General features: G+C 44.0%; 1 protein-coding gene across 1 annotated transcript in view; it reads left to right on the top strand.

Annotated features, from left to right (window-relative positions):
* The window catches only part of LOC119966378 (pituitary tumor-transforming gene 1 protein-interacting protein), a 103,616-nt gene that overhangs the window by 21,811 nt on the left and 56,404 nt on the right, over positions 1-25,401 (top strand). The window contains exons 4-5 of the mRNA XM_038797931.1: positions 3,488-3,617; positions 7,927-7,992. Of these exons, the coding sequence (XP_038653859.1) occupies positions 3,488-3,617; positions 7,927-7,992 (196 nt within the window). The remainder of the gene's footprint in view (positions 1-3,487; positions 3,618-7,926; positions 7,993-25,401) is intronic.

Raw genomic sequence — 25,401 nt, 5'->3', positions numbered from 1 at the left:
TGATCTCAATAAAGAGCGCGGAGAGAGAGGGGGGGCGAGACTTCAAAAAGAGCGTGGGGCGAGAGAGGCGAGACTTCAGTAAAGAGCACGGAGAGAGAGAGGACGGAGAGAGAGAGGACGGAGAGAGAGAGGACGGAGAGAGAGAGGACGGAGAGAGAGAGGACGGAGAGAGAGAGGACGGAGAGAGAGAGGACGGAGAGAGAGAGGACGGAGAGAGAGAGGACGGAGAGAGAGAGGACGGAGAGAGAGAGGACGGAGAGAGAGAGGACGGAGAGAGAGAGGACGGAGAGAGAGAGGACGGAGAGAGAGAGAGGACGGAGAGAGAGAGAGGACGGAGAGAGAGAGAGGACGGAGAGAGAGAGAGGACGGAGAGAGAGAGAGGACGGAGAGAGAGAGAGAGGACGGAGAGAGAGAGAGAGGACGGAGAGAGAGAGAGGACGGAGAGAGAGAGAGGACGGAGAGAGAGAGAGGACGGAGAGAGAGAGAGGACGGAGAGAGAGAGAGAGGACGGAGAGAGAGAGAGGACGGAGAGAGAGAGAGGACGGAGAGAGAGAGAGGACGGAGAGAGAGAGAGGACGGAGAGAGAGAGAGGACGGAGAGAGAGAGAGGACGGAGAGAGAGAGAGGACGGAGAGAGAGAGAGGACGGAGAGAGAGAGAGGACGGAGAGAGAGAGAGGACGGAGAGAGAGAGAGGACGGAGAGAGAGAGAGGACGGAGAGAGACGGTTAGGGTTAGGGATACCGCTATCGGGTAAGACAGCTGTTTGTTTCAAAATTGAAAAAAAACCCGGTAAAGTGACGTCACACAAGACTGATCTGATTGGCTGAAAGGCAGACTGGGCTAAATTTGAATATCTGGAGTTACTGATTTAAATACTTGTTTTGATTTGACTTAGATTGCTATTTTTAAGTTGATTTGAATTACGATTTAATTTTTAAAATTTGACTTAAATAACTATTTTGGGATGATTTAAATTACTATTTTTAAGTTGATTTAAATAACTTTTAAAATTTCAATTAAACAACTATTTTTAATTTGTTAAATCAAGCGGGATAAATACTCACTAATTAAATAGTATATGGGAATTGGATTTAATCTGACACAAAAACAACTTTCTAAAGTTTAATTTCAAAGGTTTAATTTAAAGGAATAATTCGTGGCAGGAAAGCTCGAAGGCATGGTCTGCTCCTCTTGCTCCATGTGGCAGGCTGGGGACAGTTCCAGTCCCCAGGATCAGCATGTGTGCAGGAAGTGGCTCCAGTTACAGCTCCTGGAAGCTCGCGTTTCAGAGCTGGAGCGGCGGCTGGAGACACTGGAGCATCCGTGAGTCGGAGAGTATCGTGGATAGCACATGTAGAGAGGTGGTCACACTGCAGGCTCAGACTCTGCAGGAAGGGAATGGGTGACCACCAGACAGAGCAAGAGAGTGAGGCAGGTAGTGCAGGGATCTCCTGTGGCCATTCCCCTGCAGAACAGATATACCATTTTGGATACTGTTGAGGGTAATGGCCTCTCAGGGGAAAACAGCAACAGCCAAACCCGTGCTTAGTATTTAGGAAAGACAGGCATAAAAGAAAAGGTGGTGGTGTGGCACTGCTGGTTAAAGAGGAAATTAACACAATAGTGAGAAAGGATATCAGCTCCGACAATGTGGAATCTGTATGGGTAGAGTTGAGAAATACCAAGGGACAAAAAACATTAGTGGGTGTCATATATAGACCCCCAAACTGCAGTGGTGAGGTTGGGAATGGCATTAGTAAGAAATTAGAGATGCATATAATAATAATAATCGGTGATCATGGGTGATTTTAGTCTTCACATAGCTTTTCACGTTTAGTGCCATCATTTGCTCCTGCAAGTGGATTTCACACACCTCCACCCAGCACATTAAGGCTGTGCCAGCACATTGAAAATGCTATCCAATTCATCCCATTGCCCTTCTCTTTCCCCATAACCTGAGGAAGGAGCAGTGCTCCGAAAGCTCGTGTTTGAAACTGTGTGGAGATTACATGTTCTCCCCGTGTCTGCGTGGGTTTCCTCCAGATGCTCCGGTTTCTTCCCACAGTCCAATGATGTGCAGGTTAGGTGGATTGGCCATGCTAAATTGCCCTTCATGTCCAAAAAGATTAGGCTGGGTTATGGGGATACGGTGGAGGTGTAGGCTTAAGGAGGGTGCTCTTTCCAAGGGCCTTGCAGTCATGATGGGCTGAATGGCCTCCTTTTGCACTGTAAATTCTATGATTCTATGATCTGATATTGCATTTTGTGCTTTTAGAACCATTTTCATCAATTGATTCTACCATGTTCTGTGGATGAGACACAAATGTCTGTGGAGGAATATTATAGAATAGAATCTCTACCATACAGAAGGAGGCCATTCGCCCGTTAGGTCTGCACCAACCCCCTTAAAGAGCAACCTACCTAGGCCCAATTATCCCTGTAACCACACCAACCTGTACATCCCTGGACACTAAGGGGCAATTTAGAATGGCCAATCTACCTAACCTGCACATCTTTGAACTGTGAGGAAACCAGAGCACCCAGAGGAAACCCACGCAGCGAAGCGGGGAAAGTGCAAAGTCCACACCAGTCATCCAAGGGCGGAATTGAATCTGGATCCCTGGCGCTGAGACGACGATGCTAACCACTGTGCCGCCCTTATAAGTAATATAATAAGTAAATCTCAGAACTTAGTTTACATATTTACGGTACAGTTTTGGATTCACTTCCTTGATCAGTATTTTACTGATTGCAACAAAGCAGATTCAAGAACCTTGGCAATTTTGTCTTCTCACTCCATGCAGACTCTGTAATCTTTAAGCATCTATTGTAAATTTGTTTCTTATACCTAGATTATAGTTAGAAACAGGAGCCAAATCAGTACAGAAAAATATTTTTAGCTTAGTTCTCACTTAAAATTGATCACTGAACATAAAGTCCATAAGTCCATTCTAGAAATGCTAAATATGGATCTAAAATATCTGGTGATGGAAGAAACTGTTATGTTAGATGTCCAAAGTTATTGTCTGATCATTCCATTATTTTCCTTTTGGTTGAATAATTAAAATGTTAAATGCGGATTCTGGCCGTAATTAAATTGAGGAGAGCGAGAAAACTGATGTAAACATGCAGACTATATATTTTGCCAGGGCCATCATCATAGCTAGGTGTTGGTTTGTTTTCTGTCTACCTCTCTTTCCTTTTCCTAACTTCCCTCACTTCCACAATATTCTGGTACTTTTTCTGAATGTAAATGGTGTTAGATGTTACAAAAATCTTACTGGATTTTGGGGCAGACACAGCAAAAACGTTGAACCGTAGAAGTAAAAAAAAATGAAGTCAACGGTAGGTACTAAAATGGAAATCATGATCAAGTATTGAAAACAAAATAGTGGAGCACAGAAGTATGATGAGCAAAATTAGTTTATGATGACTAAGGCGCCGAGTTACACTTGTCTTAAATTCTGCTAATTTTATTTTTCTGCAGTGAACTTTGAATTCTTGATCATTGCAATGTCTGTGGTTGGGGGACTCATTCTGTTGCCTTTGGTGTGTTGCTGCTGTTACTGCTGTTGCAAGAAGAAATTATGTTGCTGTTGCAAGAAGAAATCCCACCGGTAATTGTCTTTCAAAATACTCTATTTTCTATAGTCCCGTCTGAGTCACTGACCGCTCATGAAAACCGCGGGTCTTATTTAACAACAGAATGCTGGAGCAAAAATGGCAACATACTAAAACCAGTGGGCAGCGTCTGAATTTATTTTTCAGGCTAATCAACTTTGAAAGGTGCTAAATTATGTTGGTATTGTCAACCATGTTGATCATGCTAAGTGCAACTCCTAGTGACCTATTTTTTCACAATAGGAGTATGTCCACACCATATAAAAGCAGCCCTAAGCACAGGCTCCCTGTGGCAAAGCTGAAATTGAGTTTAGAAACCTGCTAAATAGTCATCTTTTGTGAAGGATCTTACAGAAAAGTCTGATTTAATCCGATCTGAAAATGTAAGGTATTTGTATCTGTTTGATATTTGAATTGCTGCAGAAGCAGAAATTTATATATGTACATTTGAATAAAAAGGGAAAAGTGACCAACTGAACAGTTTTCACTGTGCATGTCCAATAGATCAGTAGAGCAGTGCACATACAAAACTTCATTGAGCAACATGGTGCTAGTCCAGTGCACATTACTTAGATTTAGTATGTACAAATTACCTAGCCCCGTTCAACCTAAAATGAACAGTTAAGTGTTCTTTTGAGTTGCTTTGTGAGAGGTTGAAAATAAAAACTGGTGTGTGATTGACCTGGGGCCTGTTCCAAAACACAGCTCTTCCCATTCCTCAGTTGAGTGTCTTGATTCAAATGGGGAATATAAAACTAGGAGGAGAAAAGGGTTGGGGACCGACTTATCCCCATCAGAACTGTGGTCCAGCTATTGCTTTGAGATGTTAAATGGTTTTGTATTTTCTCCCCCATTGCCAGTTGCTAGTGCTGTAAATTGCTCCTTTTTTCTATCCTCATTCAGCTCTCTCTAGTTTCCCCAGCTGGCTCAAATGGAAAGAATACATTCCTTAAGTGCAATTTCCTTCCAACCTCTTGGCAAAGATCTTGTGTGCTTTCCATTATTTATTTTAATAGCTCTTTGTTTTAATTCAAGGGAACCAAGCAGGCTCTAATGCAAGCAGTAATCTTTACTTAAGGTGGACTGTGAAATACTGCCCGTCTCCAGTCCCTAGTAATATTTTCATTTTTTGTCACCTCTTCACTCGATTTACTCGTGGTTTTCTTGTCAGCCTCCTGAGATTTGCCTTTCACATGTCAAAACTTGTTCAAAACTCCAACTTATCCTATCAATCCTCAACTATATTAGAACATAGAACAGTACAGCACAGAACAGGCCCTTCGGCCCTCGATGTTGTGCCGAGCAATGATCACCCCACTCAAACCCACGCACCCACCCTATACCCGTAACCCAACAACCCCCCCTTTAACCTTACTTTTTAGGACACTACGGGCAATTTAGCATAGCCAATCCACCTAACCTGCACATCTTTGGACTGTGGGAGGAAACCGGAGCACCCGGAGGAAACCCATGCACACACTGGGAGGACGTGCAGACTCCGCACAGACAGTGACCCAGCCGGGAATCGAACCTGGGACCATGGAGCTGTGAAGCATTTATGCTAACCAGCATGCTACCGTGCTGCCCAAATATTGTACTGCTATCTTAGTCTATAAATCCTGCTCCCATTCACAAACTCATTGTCATTTACAAATCCCCTACCTACTTCTGTAACAATGCTCCAGCATGCTCCTTTAACCCTTCCAACTCTAACATAAGAACTAGGAGCAGGAGTAGGCCATCTGGCCCCTCGAGCCTGCTCCGCCATTCAATTAGATCATGGCTGATCTTTTGTGGACTCAGCTCCACTTTCCGGCCCGAACACCATAACCCTTAATCCCTTTATTCTTCAAAAAACTATCTATCTTTACCTTAAAAACATGTAATGAAGGAGCCTCAACTGCTTCACTGGGCAAGGAATTCCATAGATTCACAACCCTTTGGGTGAAGAAGTTCCTCCTAAACTCAGTCCTAAATCTACTTCCCCTTATTTTGAGGCTATGCCCCCTAGTTCTGCTGTCACCCGCCAGTGGAAACAACCTGCCCGCATCTATCCTATCTATTCCCTTCATAATTTTAAATGTTTCTATAAGATCCCCCTCATCCTTCTAAATTCCAACGAGTACAGTCCCAGTCTACTCAACCTCTCCTCATAATCCAACCCCTTCAGCTCTGGGATTAACCTAGTGAATCTCCTCTGCACACCCTCCAGCGCCAGTACGTCCTTTCTCAAGTAAGGAGACCAAAACTGAACACAATACTCCAGGTGTGGCCGCACTAACACCTTATACAATTGCAACATAACCTCCCTAGTCTTAAACTCCATCCCTCTAGCAATGAAGGACAAAATTCCATTTGCCTTCTTAATCACCTGTTGCACTTGTAAACCAACCTTCTGTGACTCATGCACTAGCACACCCAAGTCTCTCTGAACAGCGGCATGGGACAGAGAGGTGGCAATGACTGGATGAAAGCAAATTACTGCAGATGCTGCAATCTGAAGCGAAACGAAACTTGCTGCGATTTTCCAGCATTTTCCCTTGCGTTTCAGATTCCAGCATCCGCAGTAATTTGCTTTTATCCAGTGTTTAACTCACTGCCACCTCTCTTCCAGGAATGCCTACCCTGAAGACGTACTGCTCTTCTTAGCTTTGACAAAGAGTCATCGGACTCAAAACGTTAGCTCGTTTCTCTCCTTACAGATGCTGCCAGACTTGCTGAGATTTTCCAGCATTTTTCCTTTCGTTTCAAAATATAAATGTAGACTGCAAAGGAGAAAATTGCCGGGCCTTGGGGGAAGAGCAGGGAATTGGGGCTGATAGGATAGCTCTTTCAAAAGCCGATACAGATACAATGGGGCAAATTACCTCTTCCTGTACCTGATGATGATGATGATGTGATAGAACGTAGAACATAGAAAATACACCACAGAACAGGCCCTTCGGCCCACAATGTTGTGCCGCACTTTTGCCCTAGATTAAGAACAAATCAACCTACACCCCAGCATTCTACCGTAATCCATTTACCTATCCAATAGCCGCTTGAAAGTCCCTAATGTTTCCGACTCAACTACTTCCACAGACAGTGCATTCCATGTCCCCACTACTCTCTGGGTAAAGAGCCTACCTCTGATATCCCCCTATATCTTCCACCATTCACCTTAAATTTATGTCCCCTTGTAATGGTTTGTTCCACCCGAGGAAAAAGTCTCTGACTGTCTACTCTATCTATTCCCCTGATCATTTTATAAACCTCTATTAAGTCGCCCCTCATCCTTCTCCGTTCTAATGAGAAAAGGCCCAGCACCCTCAACCTTTCCTCGTAAGACCTACTCTCTATTCCAGGCAACATCCTTTACACCTTTTCCAAAGCTTCCACAACCTTCCTAAAATGAGGCGACCAAAACTTCACACAGTACTCCAAATGTGGCCGTAGCAAGGTTTTGTACAAGGTATTGCTCTTAAATTCAATCCCTCCGCTAGCACGCCATAGGCCTTGTGCACAGCTCTATCCACTTGAGTGGCAACTTTCAAAGATGTATGAACATAGACCCCAAGATCTCTCTGCTCCTCCACATTTTCAAGAACCCTACCGTTAACCCTGTATTCCGCATTCATATTTGTACTTCCAAAATGGACAAACTCACATTTTTCAGGGTTAAACTCCATCTGCCACTTTTCAGCCCAGCTCTGCATTCTATCTATGGTTCTTTGCAGCTGACAACAGCACTCCTCACTTTCCACAACTTCACCAATCTTTGTATCGTCTGCAAATTTACTGACCCACCCTTCAACTCCCTCATCCAAGTCATTAATGAAAATCACAAACAGCAGAGGACCCAGAACTGATCCCTGCGGTACGCCACTGATAACTGGGCTCCAGGCTGAATATTTGCCATCCACCACCACTCTGACTTCTATCGGTTAGCCAGTTCGTTATCCAACTGGCCAAATTCCCCACTATCCCATGCCTCCTTCCTTTCTGCAGAAGCCTACCATGGGGAACCTTATCAAATGCAAAGGCTGTGAGTAGCTTGATGAAATCTCTTCATGCAGTTCAGTTTTTTGTCACATTTCCTTGAATGTTTAATCTTAATATCTGGAAATAACAACAACCAAGATTGCAGAAACTATCTCTTAGTTTAAAAATTCTAACCTTGTTCATCTTGTCTCCAGCTCTTTAAACTTAAGTGGTAAAAATAGGTGCATTATACTAAATTGAGTCCTGTCAAATGAATTTTGCCTATAATAGATGGTCAAAAGCATGATTGGAAATATCAATTATTTCCCAATTTATTTTTCACAGTCATGATGAAGAGGATGTGAGACTGGCCAAGCAGCACGAGGAGAGAATGCAACAAAGGAAGGAGAGGTACGAGACGGTGCAATTGAGCATTGGATGTTTAATTTCATTTATTACAATGGCCATTTTTCTATGTAAACAGGTCACGCAGAGCCCCGCACTGGTCAGAGGGTGTAATTGCAGCTGCTGGCGACGACACTGCCATTCTAAGTGGGGATAGGAGGGTTAGGGAGAAAGAAATAAAACTTACATTTGTATAGCCCCATTCACATCCTTTTCTTATTTCCATCCCTAATTGCCCCTCGAAGGTGGTGGGTTGGCAGCCATCTTGAACCCGCTGCAGTCCCGTGTGGTGTAAGTACAGCCCCCGTGCTGTTAGGGCTGGAGTTCCAAGATGTTGCCCCAGTGACAGTGAAGGAACGGCCGATATATTTCCAAGTCGGGATGGTGAGTGACTCGGAGGGGAACCTCCAGGTGGTAGGGTTCCCAGGTATCTGCTGGAACCTTGGTGAGTTCCTACAGTGCATCTTGTAGATGGTACACATGACTGCCACTGTGTGTCGGTGGTGGAGGGTTTGAATGTTGAAGGTGGTGAATGGGCCTCCTCCTGTTCCTATGTAACAGGCTCGAGGAGGGAGCTGAATGGCCTCCTCCTGTTTCTGTGTGGCAGGATCATGGAGGGGCTGAATGGGCTCCTCCTGTTCCTGTGTAACAGACTCGAGGAGGAGGGAGTTGAATGGGCCTCCTCCTGTTCCTGTGTAACAGGCTCGAGGAGGGGGCTGAATGGCCTCCTCCTGTTCCTGTGTAACAGGTTGATATCCTTGCTTTTTGTGAATGAGCATAGAAGTTACAGTGCAGGAGGCCGCCATTCGGCCCATCGAATCTGTACCGGCCCTTGGAAAGAGTACTCTACTTAATTCTAACTCCCCTCCACCTCTTCTGGTATCCATATCCACTCTTGCTTGTTTGCTTTAAAAATGTAACTTGCTTGTCTTCAATATCAAATTGGATTAGGGCGGTTTATATATATATATATTTGTATATTATATAGAGCTTTGTTAAATGTAACGTCAAGAGAAGCATTCCTGCATCTTCAGGCTCCACATTTGTGTCAGTAAATGTGAATATTCCATTGTCGGTTGCCCTAAAAGACTGGCTTTGCTGAGTGCAGCTGGTCGTGGCACTGACTGCCAACTCTAAAAGTCTTGAATAGGGAGCCTCAAACAGGCATTAAGCCCCTGAATTGCAATTGCTAAGAGCCTAACATCTATTTCAGGCTAGGGTAAAGATTGCCTAGTCCCTCTTTGAAACTAGGACACAGCACAGTTCCAGATTTCCATGCTCATGTTCCTTCTGCCCCAGATTTTGGAATACTCAGTGGGTCAGTCAACATCTTAAAAATGGGCACTGGGGGTCACTTAATGCGAGCGCGGAAATAGCTGTATTTCCATGGGCTCTGGCGCTACTCATTCTTTAATCCTCTCATTTAGCGTGCTTATACGGCCCATACTTGGCTAACCCTCAAACAAACTCTCTATCTGGCATACTTGAAGGCATTGCAGCTGATGACTGCTAATGTTAAGATCATTGATTAGAAACTCGGCTTGTTAGCACAGAATATCACTGCTCATGCTTTAGACCTGCAGAATATTGGTAAAGGGCTCGATGAAGCAGAGGAGAAAATCCTTTCTGTCAAAAATGCAATCCTCGGTTGAGGCCCGTATGCGATTCTTGGAAAAGCAGATACATGGTATGTCAGAATTTCTGGACGATCTGGAAAACCGAGGCCGGAGGAAAAATATCCAGCTTATAGGTTTACCAGAAGGAGTTGAGGGGAACATCCCAGCATGTCCAGTATTCCATTACACTCCTGACTTGTGCGTTGTAGATGGTGCTCAAGCTGTGGGAAGTCAGCAGATGAGTTATGAACTGCAGGATTCCTAACTTTTGACCTGCTCCTATAACCATAGTATTTACATGGCTGGTCCAGTTCAGTTTCTGGTTGATGGGAACCCCCAAGATGTGAATAGTAAAGGATTCAGCGACAGTAATGCCATTGAATGTCACGGGGAGATTTCTGAATTCTCACTTTTTGGAAATGGTCATTCCCTGGAACTTGTGTGGCATGAAAGTTTCTTGCTACCCATCAGTCCAAGCTTGAATATTGTCCAGGTCTTGTTGCAAATTGCCATGGACTGCTTCAGTATCTGAGCTATAGTGAATGGTACTGAACATTGTGCAATCAGTGAACACCCCAATCTTTCAGAGATGTCCCGGGATTGAGATGATTGACCTCCAACAACACCATCTTCTGTTGCGCTGATTCCAACCAGTGGAGGGTTCCCCCCAGATTCCCACTGACTTCAGCTGTTCTTACACTCCTTGGTGTCACACTCCGTCTACTACTATCTTAATGTCAAGGGAAGTTACTCTCACCTTACCTCTGCAGTTCAGCTGTATTGTCCACGTTTGGACCACGGGTGTAATGAGGACAGGAGCGAAGAGGCTCTAGTGGAACCCAAACTGAGCCTCACTGTCGATGACCCTATTGAGGGTAGACTGATGGGGTGCCAATTGGCCGGGTTATCCTCCACTAATTTTCAAACCCTGGAAGCAGCCAATGAAAAGGCTATTTTGAAAATAACGATTGACCGTTTACAGATTTCTTTACATTTGAGCATCAGCATGCATAAAAGTTGCTAACAGGAAAAGCCCCCAGAAGGCTTTTTTTCATTAAGACATCATGATATTCTCTCTTGTAACACTGAAACCATATTATGTAAATAAGACTTCTCTTGGTTGTCGGTTCTAACCCTCCCTGGCTCCAAGAAAGCTGCATGAGTAAGCACTGAAAGAGCATCGCAAAACAGGTTTTTTAAAGAAAACATGTACACACACACAAATCCAGAGGAGGCAAAGACGAGACCAAGAAGCCAGCTGACCTATCAAGTTTTCTGCATGAAAACTAATTTGAAAAAAATGTGGGAGATGGTATCGGGTAGCAGCTTGATTAATTTAGTACCTCCACACACTGAAACTGATGACTCAGTGTTCACTTAAAGCCCTTATGTGAATAACTGACTCTCAAAGGAAGCCTTCGCTGAAACATTAACTATTATTATTTTGGAAAAAACAAATCAAATGGTGTTTATTCAGCCTCTAGTTTAATGGATAACAGACTGTAATCCATTATGTATTAAAATTGGAATATGGACAACGCATTTCATTGAAAGTTCCGGCATTAACTCTGGTGATACCAATAACATCTGTTATGCCTGTACACATTGGTTCTGATAGGCGTTTCCATTCATAAACGTATCACTGCTGTGTCACACAAGTAATTACCATTTTGTAGTACTTTTCAACTGCATTCTAGATATTTTACTCTGAAAATTCAAATGTTCAAGTTCAAATAAAATTATTCAAAGGTGTCACAGATTTTTTCATCACATTTGGTTCATAAATAAACCTGTTACAATGCTTTTCAAAAATATATTTAAGAGGTTTTCCATGTTTCCAAATAACACAATAAACCCTAAAACCTGATACAGCATAGCCTGAATGTTTCTCCACATATGTATACAGAAAAAGACAGGAGGACACTGACATAGTCGGTTCAGCTTAAATCATTATACCTGGTGCCTCCATTTATACAAAAAGAAAAAACATTGACAGGACAAGTAAGAGGATGGGAGGAAAAACAAAAGAGGATAAAGCCATGAAAACATTTCTTAAAATAAAGTTACAGTACCCAATTCTTTTTTTTCCTGTTAAAGGGCAATTTAGCATAGCCAATTCACCAACCCTGCACATCCTTTTGGGTTGTGGGGGTGAGACCCAAACAGACACGGGGAGAAAGTGCAAACTCCACACGGACAGTGACCGGGGCTGAGATTGAACCCAGGTCATCGGTGCCGTGAGGCAGCAGTGCTAACCACCATGCTGCCCTTAAAAGCCATGAAAATATGGCAAAATGTTGCACATGCTCACGTACAGCATTTAATGACAGCGTTACGTAGTTTATGGAAAACCTTTTTGGGGGCAAGTGGCCCGTTGGTTTAGGGGTCTTCTGCTACTATGAAATGCGAGAGGTCCCAGGTTCAAATCCCGGATGAGCCCTACACAGCGCTTTTGAGCAGCACGGTCCCCGAGCCTGGTGGTTAGCACAATTGCTTCACAGCTCCGGGGTCCCAGTTCGATTCCCGGCTTGGGCCACTGTCTGTGTGGAGTCTGCACATTCTCTCCATGTGTACGTAGGTTTCCTCCGGATGCTCCGATTTCCTCCCACAGTACAAAGATGTGCTGGTTAGGTGGATTGGCCATGCTAAATTGCCCTTTGTGTTGGGTGGGGTTGCTGGGTTGTGGGGATAGGGTGGAGGTGTGGGCTTGGGTAGAGTGCTCTTTCCAAGAGCTGGTGCAGACTCGATAGGCCAAATGGCCTCCTTCTGCACTGTAAATTTTATGAATTTCTATGAAATCAGAGAAACAAGATATTTGAGATGAGGGCCCCATACCTTTCAGAATGCATCTGATTGGATCGGACTATACAGGCATGGGGGCAACATGGTAGCACAGTGGTTAGCACTGTTGCTCCACAGCACCAGGGACCCGGGTTCGATTCCCGGCTTGGGTCACTGTCTGTGCGGAGTCTGCATGTTCTCCCCGTGTCTGTGTGGGTTTCCTCCGGTGCTCCCGTTTCCTCCCACAAGTCCCGAAAGACGTGCTGTTCGGTGAATTGGACATTCTGAATTCTCCCTCTGTGTACCCGAACAGGCGCCGGAGTGTGGCGACTCGGGGAATTTCACAGTAATTTCATTGCAGTGTTAATGCAAATCTACTTATGACACTAATAAAGATTATTTTTGAGGTTAGGAATTCCATTGGGCCCAGTGGCGCCGTGGATAGCACTGCTGCCTCACTGCGTCGAGGGCCTGGTTTCAATCCTGGCCCCAGGGCACTGTCCGTGTGGAGTTTGCACATTCTCCCCTTGTCTGCGTGGGTCTCACCATCACAACCCAACGATGTGCAGGGTAGGTAGGTTGGCCATGCTAAACTTTCCCCTTAATGGGAAACATTTTTTGAAGAAGAAATTCCATTGGGATACATTCCATGATAACTTTGTGCCAATTCTGACCCAGTAGCAGGGGATATTACTCCGTCCTGCAAATGTTAGGATATTGTACAGCCGTTTTCCATTCGTAACAATTATCTTACCATCCGGGAGCCCCAGAATTAAGAGCAATGAATCAAATTCTGAGGCTGCATTTAATATTTTCTCAGGCTCTTTAAGTACACCAGACCAGTAGGATTTAATTTTGACACGGGGCCAAACAGGCCTCGACACAAAAGGCCTTTGGCAGAGTCGAGTGTGAGTATCTCATTGTGGTACTAGAGCAGTTTGGGCTAGGGACAGGGTTCACTGCCTGGATGAAACTACTGTACAATGTCCCCAAGGCAAACATTTGGACCAACACTACCAGCTCCGAATACGTCCAGCTGCACAGGGGCGTTGGGCAGTGATGCCCGCTGTCCGCACTTCTGTTCGCCCTGGCAGTTGAGCCGCTGGTTAACGGCCTGCGAGACACGAAAGGCTGGAGCAAATGGTTCTTGGAGGCTGGATACAAATGTGAACGCTGCCAGGGAGACCGGGCCAACCACGCCCACATGTTCTGGGCATGCCCCAAACATGGGTTCTGGGCAGCATTCTTCAAGGCAATGTCCAAGGTTGTGGGGTTTAGGGTGGAGATGTGCCCGAGAATGGCAGTCTTTGGGGTATCGGACAAGCCAGTACTTCATATGGGGAAGAGGGCTGAGGTTCTTGCCTTTGCTTCCCTAATCACCTGCTGGAGAATCCCGCTTGGCGGGCGATCAGCAGCACCACCCGCAGACTGCAAGTAAAAAACAAACACCAAACAGAGTTGTTGAATATCACGCTCCAGTGTAGCAGGATATAGCAGGGCATATTGCACTCTGTCAGCCTTCGCAGTTTTCTAACTTCATCAAAACCCTTGCACCTTTGTTGTATCACTGCTGAGAAATCTGGGATGAAGGAGACCGCTGCTCCATCATAGAGGCAAGGCCCGTTATATCTAGATGCCGCCAATACTCTTTGGCATCTCTGGAGGTATGAGAATGCATAATTATAGATCAGGGCCACTAATTGTCTCTAGGCCTCAGACAGGATATTATTACACTTCAGGGTTACACTATACATTGCTGTGTTTGCTGATTCACAAAAGTAAGATATATAGGCTAGTGTTCAGAAAGGGTGAAGTCACTGAATTCAAGGAGACCCAAATTTATAGCCGGAACCTTTTTAAAAAAAAAAAAAGAAATATCTCCAAATTTCTATAGAAGTCTAACCAGGTTCTCACTTTGTGTGTTTTAAGATTTTACATTAATTGATATCAGACCCTTTTGAACGTAGGATTATTAATCCATCATTCAGTTTGTGGAAGGAGTGAAAACTCATGTAGGAGAGAGGTACTGGTGTAAACTTGATTAAGGATTGTCCTTTTTAAACCATTTTAAATTCTTGTACATTTTAGTTTGACATTTGGGTAGGCCAATTGTAAGACTATGATGGTGTGTATGATGTTATAATTAGTATGTAAGTTCAGTTTCTGTCAGAATTAATATTGCTAAAGTTTCATATTGTTCTATCATCCATTATCCACCCTGTCTCTTGGAAAAGCAACATCATCCCACTGATTTCAAAATATTAGTGTTCTAATTAAATAACGCGAAACGCAGGACTAGAAATAAAAATAGAAAACGCGAGAAAACACTGTGATGTGGCACCTGTGGAGAGAAAAACAGTTAGTGGAGCTGTTTAATGACTCTACAACTCAGTTGAATTTTTCTGATTGATAACTTTCCAATTGCAGCATTCTGCTTTTGCTCTTGCAGTTATAGGTAAATGATGTTACTGTCTCGTGTCAGAAATCTGGTCAAGCAATCAGTAAATAGAGGTTAGTTAAGTGGATTGTCAAGATACATTTTTCTCGTAATATACCAGGCAGATTCTCCAAAGAGGCTCATGGACCTAGGAACTCCCTGATTAGTACTTTATTAGAATGAGTAGAATTTTTTTGTCTTCAGAAATTATCCTCATGCCCAAGGACTGTAAACTTAAACATGTCAAAGTATTCTGTATGCTAATTCTTCATATGGTGAATGAGCAAGCAACTTAAAGAATCATATGGATACATAATTTCGGAGACAATGCTGTGGACACCCTTCCTCATCAATTAATCCAAATTAATCATCTTGCTAATTTTCAAGCGTTGCTAATTTTCTTCTTAGCTGTTGAGCATTATAGGAAAGTTCATTGTTGGTTTCCCTTCATTATCATTGAAGGATATTTTTGGTGTGCATAAAGTGTGTATTCTATTGTGGCTGTGCAGCCCAAATGCAGACCTATGGCTTTCCACATTGTGGACAAGGACAAATTGTCAGATTTTGTTGTGGTACACATGTTTATCTTTTTCCGTTGTGCATGTGAGCAATTATAGCACCTTTGAACTTGGGAATGGTTTGTTGATCCCACATTCTGTGATATAATTGTGGGAGTTTTTTTAAAAAAAAATGTTTTTATTGGAGGTTTTCATTTTATACGATACAAAAGAAACTAATCTGTACAAACTGAATACTATTTGCAAGAGCCAAACATTAGAAGTATGCCCCCGACCCCCTTTTCAGTTTGATAGCTAGCTGGGGTTCCCCAGATTTTTAAATTTCTCCTGGGCTCCCATCTAAGCCTGGAGCTGATGGTTTTGTCACCCTCCTCGACAGACCGTTTGCTGTGCAGGTTTTCACACATAGGACCAGACTGGAAGCTTGTTTATAGCTGCTCCATTTCTGATGAATGGCATCATAAACACACTCCTAACGTGCTCAGCCCAGTGCTCTTTGATAACTGTCCTGTCTGTCAGGAGAGATACCTCGTCAGCATTGATCAGGTGAGTATCTTCTAGAGGGGGGGAACCATACATTGTCTTCAGGGCCTTTACAAATATTCCTCGTATCGTGCTGATCAACATAGACATTTTGAAAAAAATGTTTTTATTCAGGTACAGAAGAAAGATAAATGTGAACATACATTGAAAATACATTGAACAGGGCAGCACGGTGGCCTAGTGGTTAGCACAACCGCCTCACGGCGCTGAGGTCCCAGGTTCGATCCCGGCTCTGGGTCACTGTCCGTGTGGAGTTTGCACATTCTCCCCGTGTCTGCGTGGGTTTCGCCCCCACAACCCAAAAGATGTGCAGAGTAGGTGGATTGGCCACGCTAAATTGCCCCTTAATTGGAAAAAATAATTGGGTAATCTAAATTTATAAAAAAAAAAGTTTAAAAGAAAATACATTGAACATACATTGAATACATTGGGCAGCATGGTAGCATTGTGGATAGCACAATCGCTTCACAGCTCCAGGGTCCCAGGTTCGATTCCGGCTTGGGTCACTCTCTGTGCGGAGTCTGCACATCCTCCCCGTGTGTGCGTGGGTTTCCTCCGGGTGCTCCGGTTTCCTCCCACAGTCCAAAGATGTGCAGGTTAGGTTGATTGGCCATGATAAATTGCCCTTAGTGTCCAAAAATTGCCCTTAGTGTTGGGTGGGGTTACTGGGTTATGGGGATAGGGTGGAGTTGTTGACCTTGGGTAGAGTGCTCTTTCCAAGAGCCGCTGCAGGCTCGATGGGCTGAATGGCCTCCTTCTGCACTGTAAGTTCTATGAAATTCTATGAAAACAAAAATGTATATACATCAGTCGCCTTCCATTATTTACATCAGTTGTCTTTTGTCATTTACAACGGTTGCAGCTTGTTTTATGTTATCCAGTAGGTGTTTATTTCTAGCTGAGTTCCCTGCCTCCCACTCTTCCATTTCATCCTGACCCCGCTTTTCATCCTGACCCCCTCCCTTTCTAGTTATCTGGCATGCCCTCTTCCCTCGTCAGTTCTTGTATCCTCTTCCTGTTGGTTAGTGTGACACCATGTATTATGTTATTTGCTAGGCATGGTTGGCTACACGCCTCTTTATTCCCCCCTCCCCTTTTGTTTGTATTTGTTGTTGTACCATGGCTTCTCCCTCCCTCTGGCTTATAGGCTGTTGGCTGCAAACAAGCTTGGAACAACTGAGTGAATGGCTCCCATATTTTGTGGAATCCTTCTGACCCCCGGTTGGCAAATTAAATTTTTTCCATCTGGAGAAATTCTGATAGGCCGGACAGCCAGTCTGCAGCTTGGGTGGTGCTGCTGATTGCCAGCTGAGCAGGTTTCTCCTGTGGGTGATTAGGGAGGCAAAGACAAGGGCATAGGCCCTCCTCCCCATGAAGAGATCTGGCTGTTCTGATACCCCAAAGACTGCCACTCTCGGGCAAGGCTCCACCCTCATCCCCACCACCTTGGACATAGCTTCGACGAAGACTGTCCAGTACCCGACTAGTCTGGGGCAAGACCAGAACATGTGGGCCTCCATAGCACCGTTCACATTTGTCCTCCACCTCTGGGAAGAACCTGCTCATTCGGGTTCTGGCTGAGTGGGCTCTGTGTTTCTCTTTCAACTGAAGTAGGCTTAGCCTTGCACATGTGGAGGTGGAGTTGACCCTGTGCAGTTCTTCCCTCATCCTATTTTAATCCCTAGGTCTTCCTCCCACTTTTCCCCTGTCTCATCCAGTGGTGTACCTGCCCTTCCTATTATTGCCCATGTAGGCGACACAGTTTCTCCTCCTTAAGATGGCCGCGTCCAGTAAGTCCCCTAACAGCGGTGGTGTAGTGGTCGTGGGTACGTTTTTGTTTCCCTACATAAGACGTTTTTGACCTGCTTGTAACTTAGCTCGTTTCCACCCCTGTCAGCTGGAACATCTATTGATTCCTGAAGTGTTGTCTGTGTAAGAAGTCCCTAACTGTCAACGTCCCCTATCCTATCTCCACCTTTTGAAGGTGGTGAACATTATGGCTGGTGCAAAGCTGTGGTTGTTGATGATGGGGGCTTTAACAGACATTCGGTTAATCTGAAGTGCTGTCGTAATTGGTTCCACCAGTGGGTCATTGAGTGTTTGTTCGGTGGGGATGAGAGCCAACTCCTGGAGAGAGGTCTCTGTGCAGGAGCCCTCCTCCATTCACACCCACTCGGCTTCAGGCTCGTTTATAATCCCTTTACCGTTCTGCAGTTGCAGCCCAGCGGTAATATTGCAGGTTTGGGAGGGCTAGCCCCCCCCCCCCCCCTCCCATAGTTCTTGCTCTATAGCACTTTTTTGTGGATGCAAGGGTGACCCCACCCACACACACACAATGATCAGTTTTTCTAATGAGTTGAAGAAGGCCTTGGGGATATCGATTGGTGACCAAAGTAGATTTGAAGGATTCCGGATTGTTTGGCCCACCATGCATCTAATACAGCTTTTGTGGCACTCTCCTGGAGTGATTTTTTAGTATATGTGTCTTTGTTTCCCAGCCATACTGTAGTATCTGAATTTTTCCACTGTAGCAGTCACTTAATTTAATAATCGTTTTCGTTAAGAAAATCTCTGTTTTCTTTTCTGCTTTCCCAGGACATGATTGGCAGCTTCCAAGGCTGTTAATTGGAAGATTAACCATACCACTTCAGCACCACCACTTGGGTTTTCTTTGGAGGACAGCTGTTCCTCAAGTCTGACCCTGAATTGCTCAGAGCAGATGCTTCTTTCTGCATAATTAGCTTTCTAGTTGGGTTTCTTTATGATGAAATAGTACATTTCATTTTGGAGTATAGCATCCTGTGTCTGTAGAGCAGTCCTAGTGATTGTAACATCGTATATGTTGCTGGCCAGGTGATGACAAAGTCAATCTGATATCAGATTTAGCACATCCAAGTATTTTTGTACTCTGCTTTCTGTCTAAAGATGGAATATTCCAGCAGGTGCAAGGATGGAAGAGAAGCATGCCACTGCTTTTTCATTTCCCCACAACTTGCTTTGCCAGGACACCATTCTCAGTCTGATAATCGGCTCCTACTCTTACATTGAAATCCCCCCACCACAGTAAGTTTGTCCTCTTGTGGATTATTTGCAATTGCTCTGCCCAGATCCTCATAGAATTTGTCTCTGAAATCCTCACAATTGGTCATTGTTGGGCATATGCAATGATGATTGTCACCTACTTGATCTCAAAAGGTAGTTATCGAGTCATAAGGTGATCAATTATGTTTCGCGATATCAGACGTGATAGCAAATCTTTACACCTGCCTCTCACCTGACTCGTTGGTTTGCTTATTTATGTACCTAAATTTTACCTATGTCTCCTCTACTAGTAGAGTTTCACTTAAAACAGCAATGGCAATATTGCATTGCGATAGATCCCCACCAACCAGAGCAGTTCTGCACTGGGGTTAGGAGCTATTGCTATAAAGTAGAGCTTGTATGTTGCAAGAGGTTACATAATGGTCCCATTTTTTTCTTTTTGTCACTCTTGCAATATTCTACAATGTGGATGAATACAAAAGGAGTGCATTTCTGGCCGCACGGGTGGCGCGGTGGTAGCACTGCAGTCTCATGGCGCCAAGGTCCCGGGTTCGATCCCGGCTCTGGGTCACTGTCCATGTGGAATTTGCACGTTCTCCCAGTGTTTGCGTGGATTTCGCCCCCACAACCCAAAGATGTGCAAGTTAGGTGGATTGGCCACGCTAAATTGCCCCTTAATTGGAAAAATGAATTGGGTACTCTAAATTTAAAAAACAAAACAAAAGTTGTGCATTTCAGAAAGAATGCGGTGTGGGGTGTTGGTGAGGTGCGCACACAACTACTTTTGTGTGAGTTGATTACTGTGGAAATGGATTACCATTGGCCAACTTCTGCCAGTCTGTTCCCAGAGGCTTGATGAGTTGAGACAAATGGATATGTGGTCAATGACCGTGAATGGTTGCAGCACTTCCGTGCCTGTATCAATAAACTTTACAGTGTCCACGTAGCTGTTCTTTTTAGACAGTACTTCTGAGTGGAAGATGGCTTGCTTCCAAACTAAAAATTAGTTCTCCGGTAACTGGAGTCCAATGTGTGACCTGCAGTCTCTGTCACAGGTGGGGCAGACAGTGTTTGGAGGAACAGGTGGATGAGGTGCCCAGGTTGTCACGCACTCCTTTCGCTGTCGACGCTTAGATTCCGCTTGCTCCCAGCGATGAAACTCGAGGTGTTCAGCTCCTTCCTGGATGCTATTCCTCCACTTTGGGTGATCTTGGGCCAGGGATTCTTAGGTGTTAGTGGGGATGTTGCACTTGAAGGATGGCTTTAAGGGTATCCTCGAAACGTTTCCTTTGTCCCCCTGAGGCTCACTTGCCATGTTGAAGCTCATCGTAGAGTGCTTGTTTCTGGAGTCTTGTATCAAGCGGAACTGATAGAGAGTGGTAAGTATTTTGATGCTGGATATGTTGGCCTGAGTGAGAACAAGGACATGGTGCACTTCCCTGCCTATGGATTTGTAGGATCTTGGGAAGTCAGCACTGGTGGTACTTTCCCATGGTTTTGAGGTGCCTGCTGCACATAGTTCACGTCTTCAAGCCATACAGGGGGACGGGTTTCACGGCCACTCTGTAGACTGAGCTTGGTGCCAAGTCAGAGTTCCTGGTCTTCAAACTGTCTCTTCCTCAGGTGACCAAAGGCTGTATTCGCATGCTGACAGCGGTGTTGAACCTCATCATTGATGTCTGTCCTTTCTAGGAAAGCTAAGTTATTTTTTTTTTAAATGTAAGTAAATAGGTAATCTAATGTAAATTTAATTAGAAAATTAGGCCCAAGGCCAGAGGGCACACTCAGAGTAAGATGTTGCCCATTTAAGACAGGGAAGATGAGGAATTTCTTCTGAGGGCAGTGAATCTACCCTCCCAGAGCGCTGTAGAGACTGGGTCGTTAGGTATGTTCAAGGCTGAGATAAATTTTTAATCAGTAAGGGAATCGAGGTTAATGGCGATAAGGAGGGAAAGTGGAGTTGAGCATTATATCAGATCAGTCATCTTATTGAATGTCAGAGCAGACACGATGGGCCGAATGCCAATTTCTCCTACGACTTATGGCTTTTTGGATGTTTACAGTTGAATTTGCCTGGATAGCATCATAATAATGGAATTCAAGTTTAAGTGTTTTTATTAATAAATATACATCCCATTATAGAAGATTAACAAAAGCTAAACCATAGCTTCAGAAATAAGCTGAAAACTCAGGAATGGGCTTGACAGGTTTCTGGCAAGTCACAGTTTTACGGTACAGAAAGAGGCCCTTTGGTCCACTAGGGAGCCGGTGGCATAGTGGTATCGTCACTGGACTAGAAACCAGGATAATGCTCTGCGGACCCTTGTTCGAATTCTGCCACTGCAGATGGTGAAATTTGAATTCAATAAAAATCCAGAATTCAAAGTCTAATAATGACCATGTAACCATTACTGATTGATGTAAAAACCCATCTGGTTCACTGAAGGCATTTAGGGAAGGAAATCTGCCATCCTTACTTGGTCTGGCCGACATGTGACTTCAAACCCACAGCAATGTGGTTGACTTTTATCTGCCTCAAGGCAATTAGGCATGGGCAATAAATACTGGCCAGCCAGCGACGCCCACATCCCATGAACAAATTTTTTTTTTTTAAAGTCTGCGCTGGCCATCAAGCACCTATCCTCATTACATTTTCCAACACTTGGCCTTGTATGCTATGGAATTTCAAGTGCTCATCTAAGTACTACTTAAATGTTGTGAGGGTTCCCATCTCTACCACCTTTCAGGCAGAGAGTTCCTGATTTCTACCACCCTCTGGGTGAAAAGGTATTCCCTCAAATGCTCTCTAAATCTCCTGCCCCTTTTCCTAAATTTATGCTCCCTGGTTATTGACCTCTCTACTAAGGGGAAAGGATTCTTCCTATCTACCATATCTATGTCCCTTATAATTTTGTCCACCTCAATCAGATACCACCTCGGCCTTCTCTGCTCTAAGGAAAACTTCCCCAGCCTAAATAGCCTCTGTTCATAACTGACATGCTCCAGCCAAGGCAACAACCTGGTGAACCTCCTTTACACCCTTCCTAGTGCATTCACATCCTTTCTTTAGTGTGACGGCCAGAACTGTACACAGTTCTCCAGCTGTGGCCGCGCGAGAGCTCTCCATCATAACGTCCCTGCTTTTGTATTCTATGCCTTGACTAATAAAGGCCAGCATCCCATATGCCGTCTTAACTGCCGTATCTACCTGTCCTGCTACCTTCTGGGTTCTTTGGATATGCACCTCGAGGTCCTTCTGGTCCTTTGTGCTTCCGAGCGTCCTACCGTTAATTGTGTATTTTCTTGCCTTGTTAGTCTTCCGAAAATGCTTCACCTTCCACTTTACTGGGTTAAATTCCATTTGTCACTGTTAATTCCATCTGACTAGCCCATTTATATCATCCTGTGATCTAAGGCTTTCCTCCTCTCAATTTACCACATAACCAATTTTCATGTCATCTGAGAAGTTAGTGATCATATCCCTCACATTTACGCCCAGATCATTAATGTACACTACAAACAGCAAGGGACCCAGCACCGATCCCTACAGTACACCACTGGACACAGGCTTCCAATCACATAAACAAACTTAGACCATCACCTGCGTCTTGCCACAAAGCCAATTTTGGATCAAATTTGCCAAATTGCCCGAGATGCTATTGGCTTTTGATCAGACTCCCTTGCAAGACTTCTCAAAAAGCCTTACTGAAACTACATCAACTTCACTGCCGCCATCGACAAACCTAGTCGCCTCCTCAAAAAAATACAAATTTGACAGACACTATCTCCCACTGACACAGCCAACCATGCTGTTTATCCTTGATTATTCCTTGCCTCTCCAAGTGGTGATTAATTCTGTCCCTCAGAATTTTTTCCCAATAATCTACCTACTACTGATGTTGGACTCAATGGCCTGTAATTAATTACCTGTTTTTTTTTCCTACTTCCCTTCTTAAATAATGGTAGCATATTAGTTGTCCACCAGTCCTCTGGCACCTCCTGTGATCAGAGAGGATTTGAAAATTAGCGTCAGTTTGAAAATTAGTGTTAAAACAGATGGCTAAATGTACAATTAACTTATGATACATGCAAAAAGTTGGGACGTTTGCTAATTCATCAAATAAATGCACTGCAGTGAAGAAATTCTGTGTTCGTGAAGACCTGTGCAAGAATGGAAGGAGAAATCTGCCCAAGTGAAGATGCCCGAGACCAAATGTGACTTGAGAACAAGAATTAACCACTGGCCTGACCTTGAGAAACATTTGATGGAATGGGTTCTTGAAAATTATCGGAATTATTTGGTTTCATCGCCACCAAAATTGAAATGCGTAAATATGCACTTAGGTGGGCCAAGCAAATCTTAAGTCCAGCAAAATTTCAGAGCAACAGCTAGTTAATATAGCCGCTTTATGGATTGAAAATATCTCGTGGTGCGGCAGAAGATCAAGATTGCTCAGAGACTACCAAAAGATCTCTGCCAAAATGACCAGGTTCAGCGACTCATCAGACAGTTGCAAAAACCTTCTACCCATTATGCCATGTTGGAAACATGGTTGAACGTCCTTCGATCTTGATATTTCTAGCAACTGACCTGTGGAGTGTTAAGTTTGAAACTGTTCTAGTGAGGACTGCAAGTCATGAGAAGACCAGGTTTGGGATGATAATAGTCTGCATGATCGATGGAAAGAATTTACAGTCTATGGCAATTTTTGAGCGTAAAACCATGATGAAAGTCAATGTGCCTGCAGGGGATTTAAGCATGTCTATGACAACAGTTGGATGTATGAGGGCAGAGTGAAGCTATAGATCGACAAAGTGTGGAATAGGCATTCTAGTGGCATGTGTAAAGAGTGCAGCTTATTCATGTGCAAATATTCAGATCCCATATAACCAACAAGATCAAGAGGAAACTGAAGAAATAATATGCACATTGCAATTATACCAGGATGTTTAACACCTGTAATTTAACCTTTGAATGTGGCCTCAACAAGCTATTCATTACTCTCTCCTTCTCACTCACTGGCAACTTGTTCCGCTTCTGTCATTTGGGTATACTTGGCCCTTTTAAGATTTTTGTGTTTTGAATCAAACATCTGCCACTTCTCACATGTTTCTTCTGTATTTGCAATTCATTTCTTAATTTGAATTCAGCAAGTTGATTGGTGTGCTATAGCATCAAAGAAATTATTTTGGCTCAGAACATGAAGATGCACCATCTGTTTGGGTGGAACTAAGAAATAGCAAGGGACGGAAGTGACTGGTGGGGGCAGTTTATCGACCCCGCCCCCCGGCTTGCCATCCCCAACAGTAGCCATATTGCAGGACAGATCAGAATTCAAGAAAAACACTGCGATGCTCATGGGTGATTTTAATATGATTTCCCATTTAACATTGAGATGAGGAATTTCTTTTCTCAGAGTTTGTTGATCTTTGGAGTTCTCTCCCTCAGCTATAGAAGCTGTGTGATTGAATGTATTCAAGAGTTAGACAGATTATTGATCTGCAAATGAGTCAACGGGGTAGACAGGAATGTGGAGTTGAGGCCAGAATTAGATCAGCCATGATCTTATTGAATGGCGAAGCACTCTTGAGGGGGCCAATGGCCATTCCTGATATTAATGCATGTAACCCCAGAGAGATTTCTGAAAGCTCAATGTAAGCAAAAAATGAAATACTGAAAATAAGGCAAAGGTTACTCATGCAAGATTTGAATAAAAGGATGGAGGCACATTTTGTGCAATTTCTTTAAAGATTTTTAAATAGGTTCTTCAGTTCTCTGCCTGAAGGTAGATCCAACCCGGCATGCCACAACCTCCACCCCAGGTATGGAAGAGAGGCAAGTGGCAAATGCACCCCAGTCAGAATGGAGACCAACCCAGGAGTCAGAGTTGCTTCAACAACATGCGCTTCGCACATGTTTACACGGATGTAGTTTGGAATGATGGATGGTGATGATAGAAGCTCCAATTTCTTTCCATCACGTGGGTAACCAGAAATCCCTCCAGCTCTTAGCCGCTGTTGTTGGCATATGTTGTCAGGATTTACAAATTAGTAGCTGTTTGGCTTGATCATCAAATGAGACTTCAACCCGGAGCTCTTAAATAGTTTAATCAATTCTATTTTACTTTATTTAATTAAAACTAATCAGCGTGCGGGTAAAACTGAAAAGGTGAGATTTCAAACTTTTTTAATCAATACATAGAATGCTAATTATATCCAAACAATATGATAGTCTATACCAGGGGTGGGCAAACTACGGCCCGCGGGCCGCATGCGGCCCGTCAAAGGTTTTTATGCGGCCCGCCAATGAGGTGCCCGGAATCATAACCGGCATTTTTGAAAAGCCGCCGGGGAAAAGCCGCTGAAGTAAATGCGCTTATTGAATAAGCGCATTTACTTCAGCGGCTTTTCCCTGGCGGCTTTTCAAAAATGCCGGTTATGATTCCGGGCACCTCATTGGCGGGCAGCATAAAAACGC

The sequence above is a fragment of the Scyliorhinus canicula genome, chromosome 5 (assembly GCF_902713615.1).
Source record: "Scyliorhinus canicula chromosome 5, sScyCan1.1, whole genome shotgun sequence".
Taxonomy (NCBI): Eukaryota; Metazoa; Chordata; class Chondrichthyes; order Carcharhiniformes; family Scyliorhinidae; genus Scyliorhinus; species Scyliorhinus canicula.
Note: the sequence above shows the minus strand (reverse complement) of the source record. Positions and strands in the feature narration are given on the sequence as shown.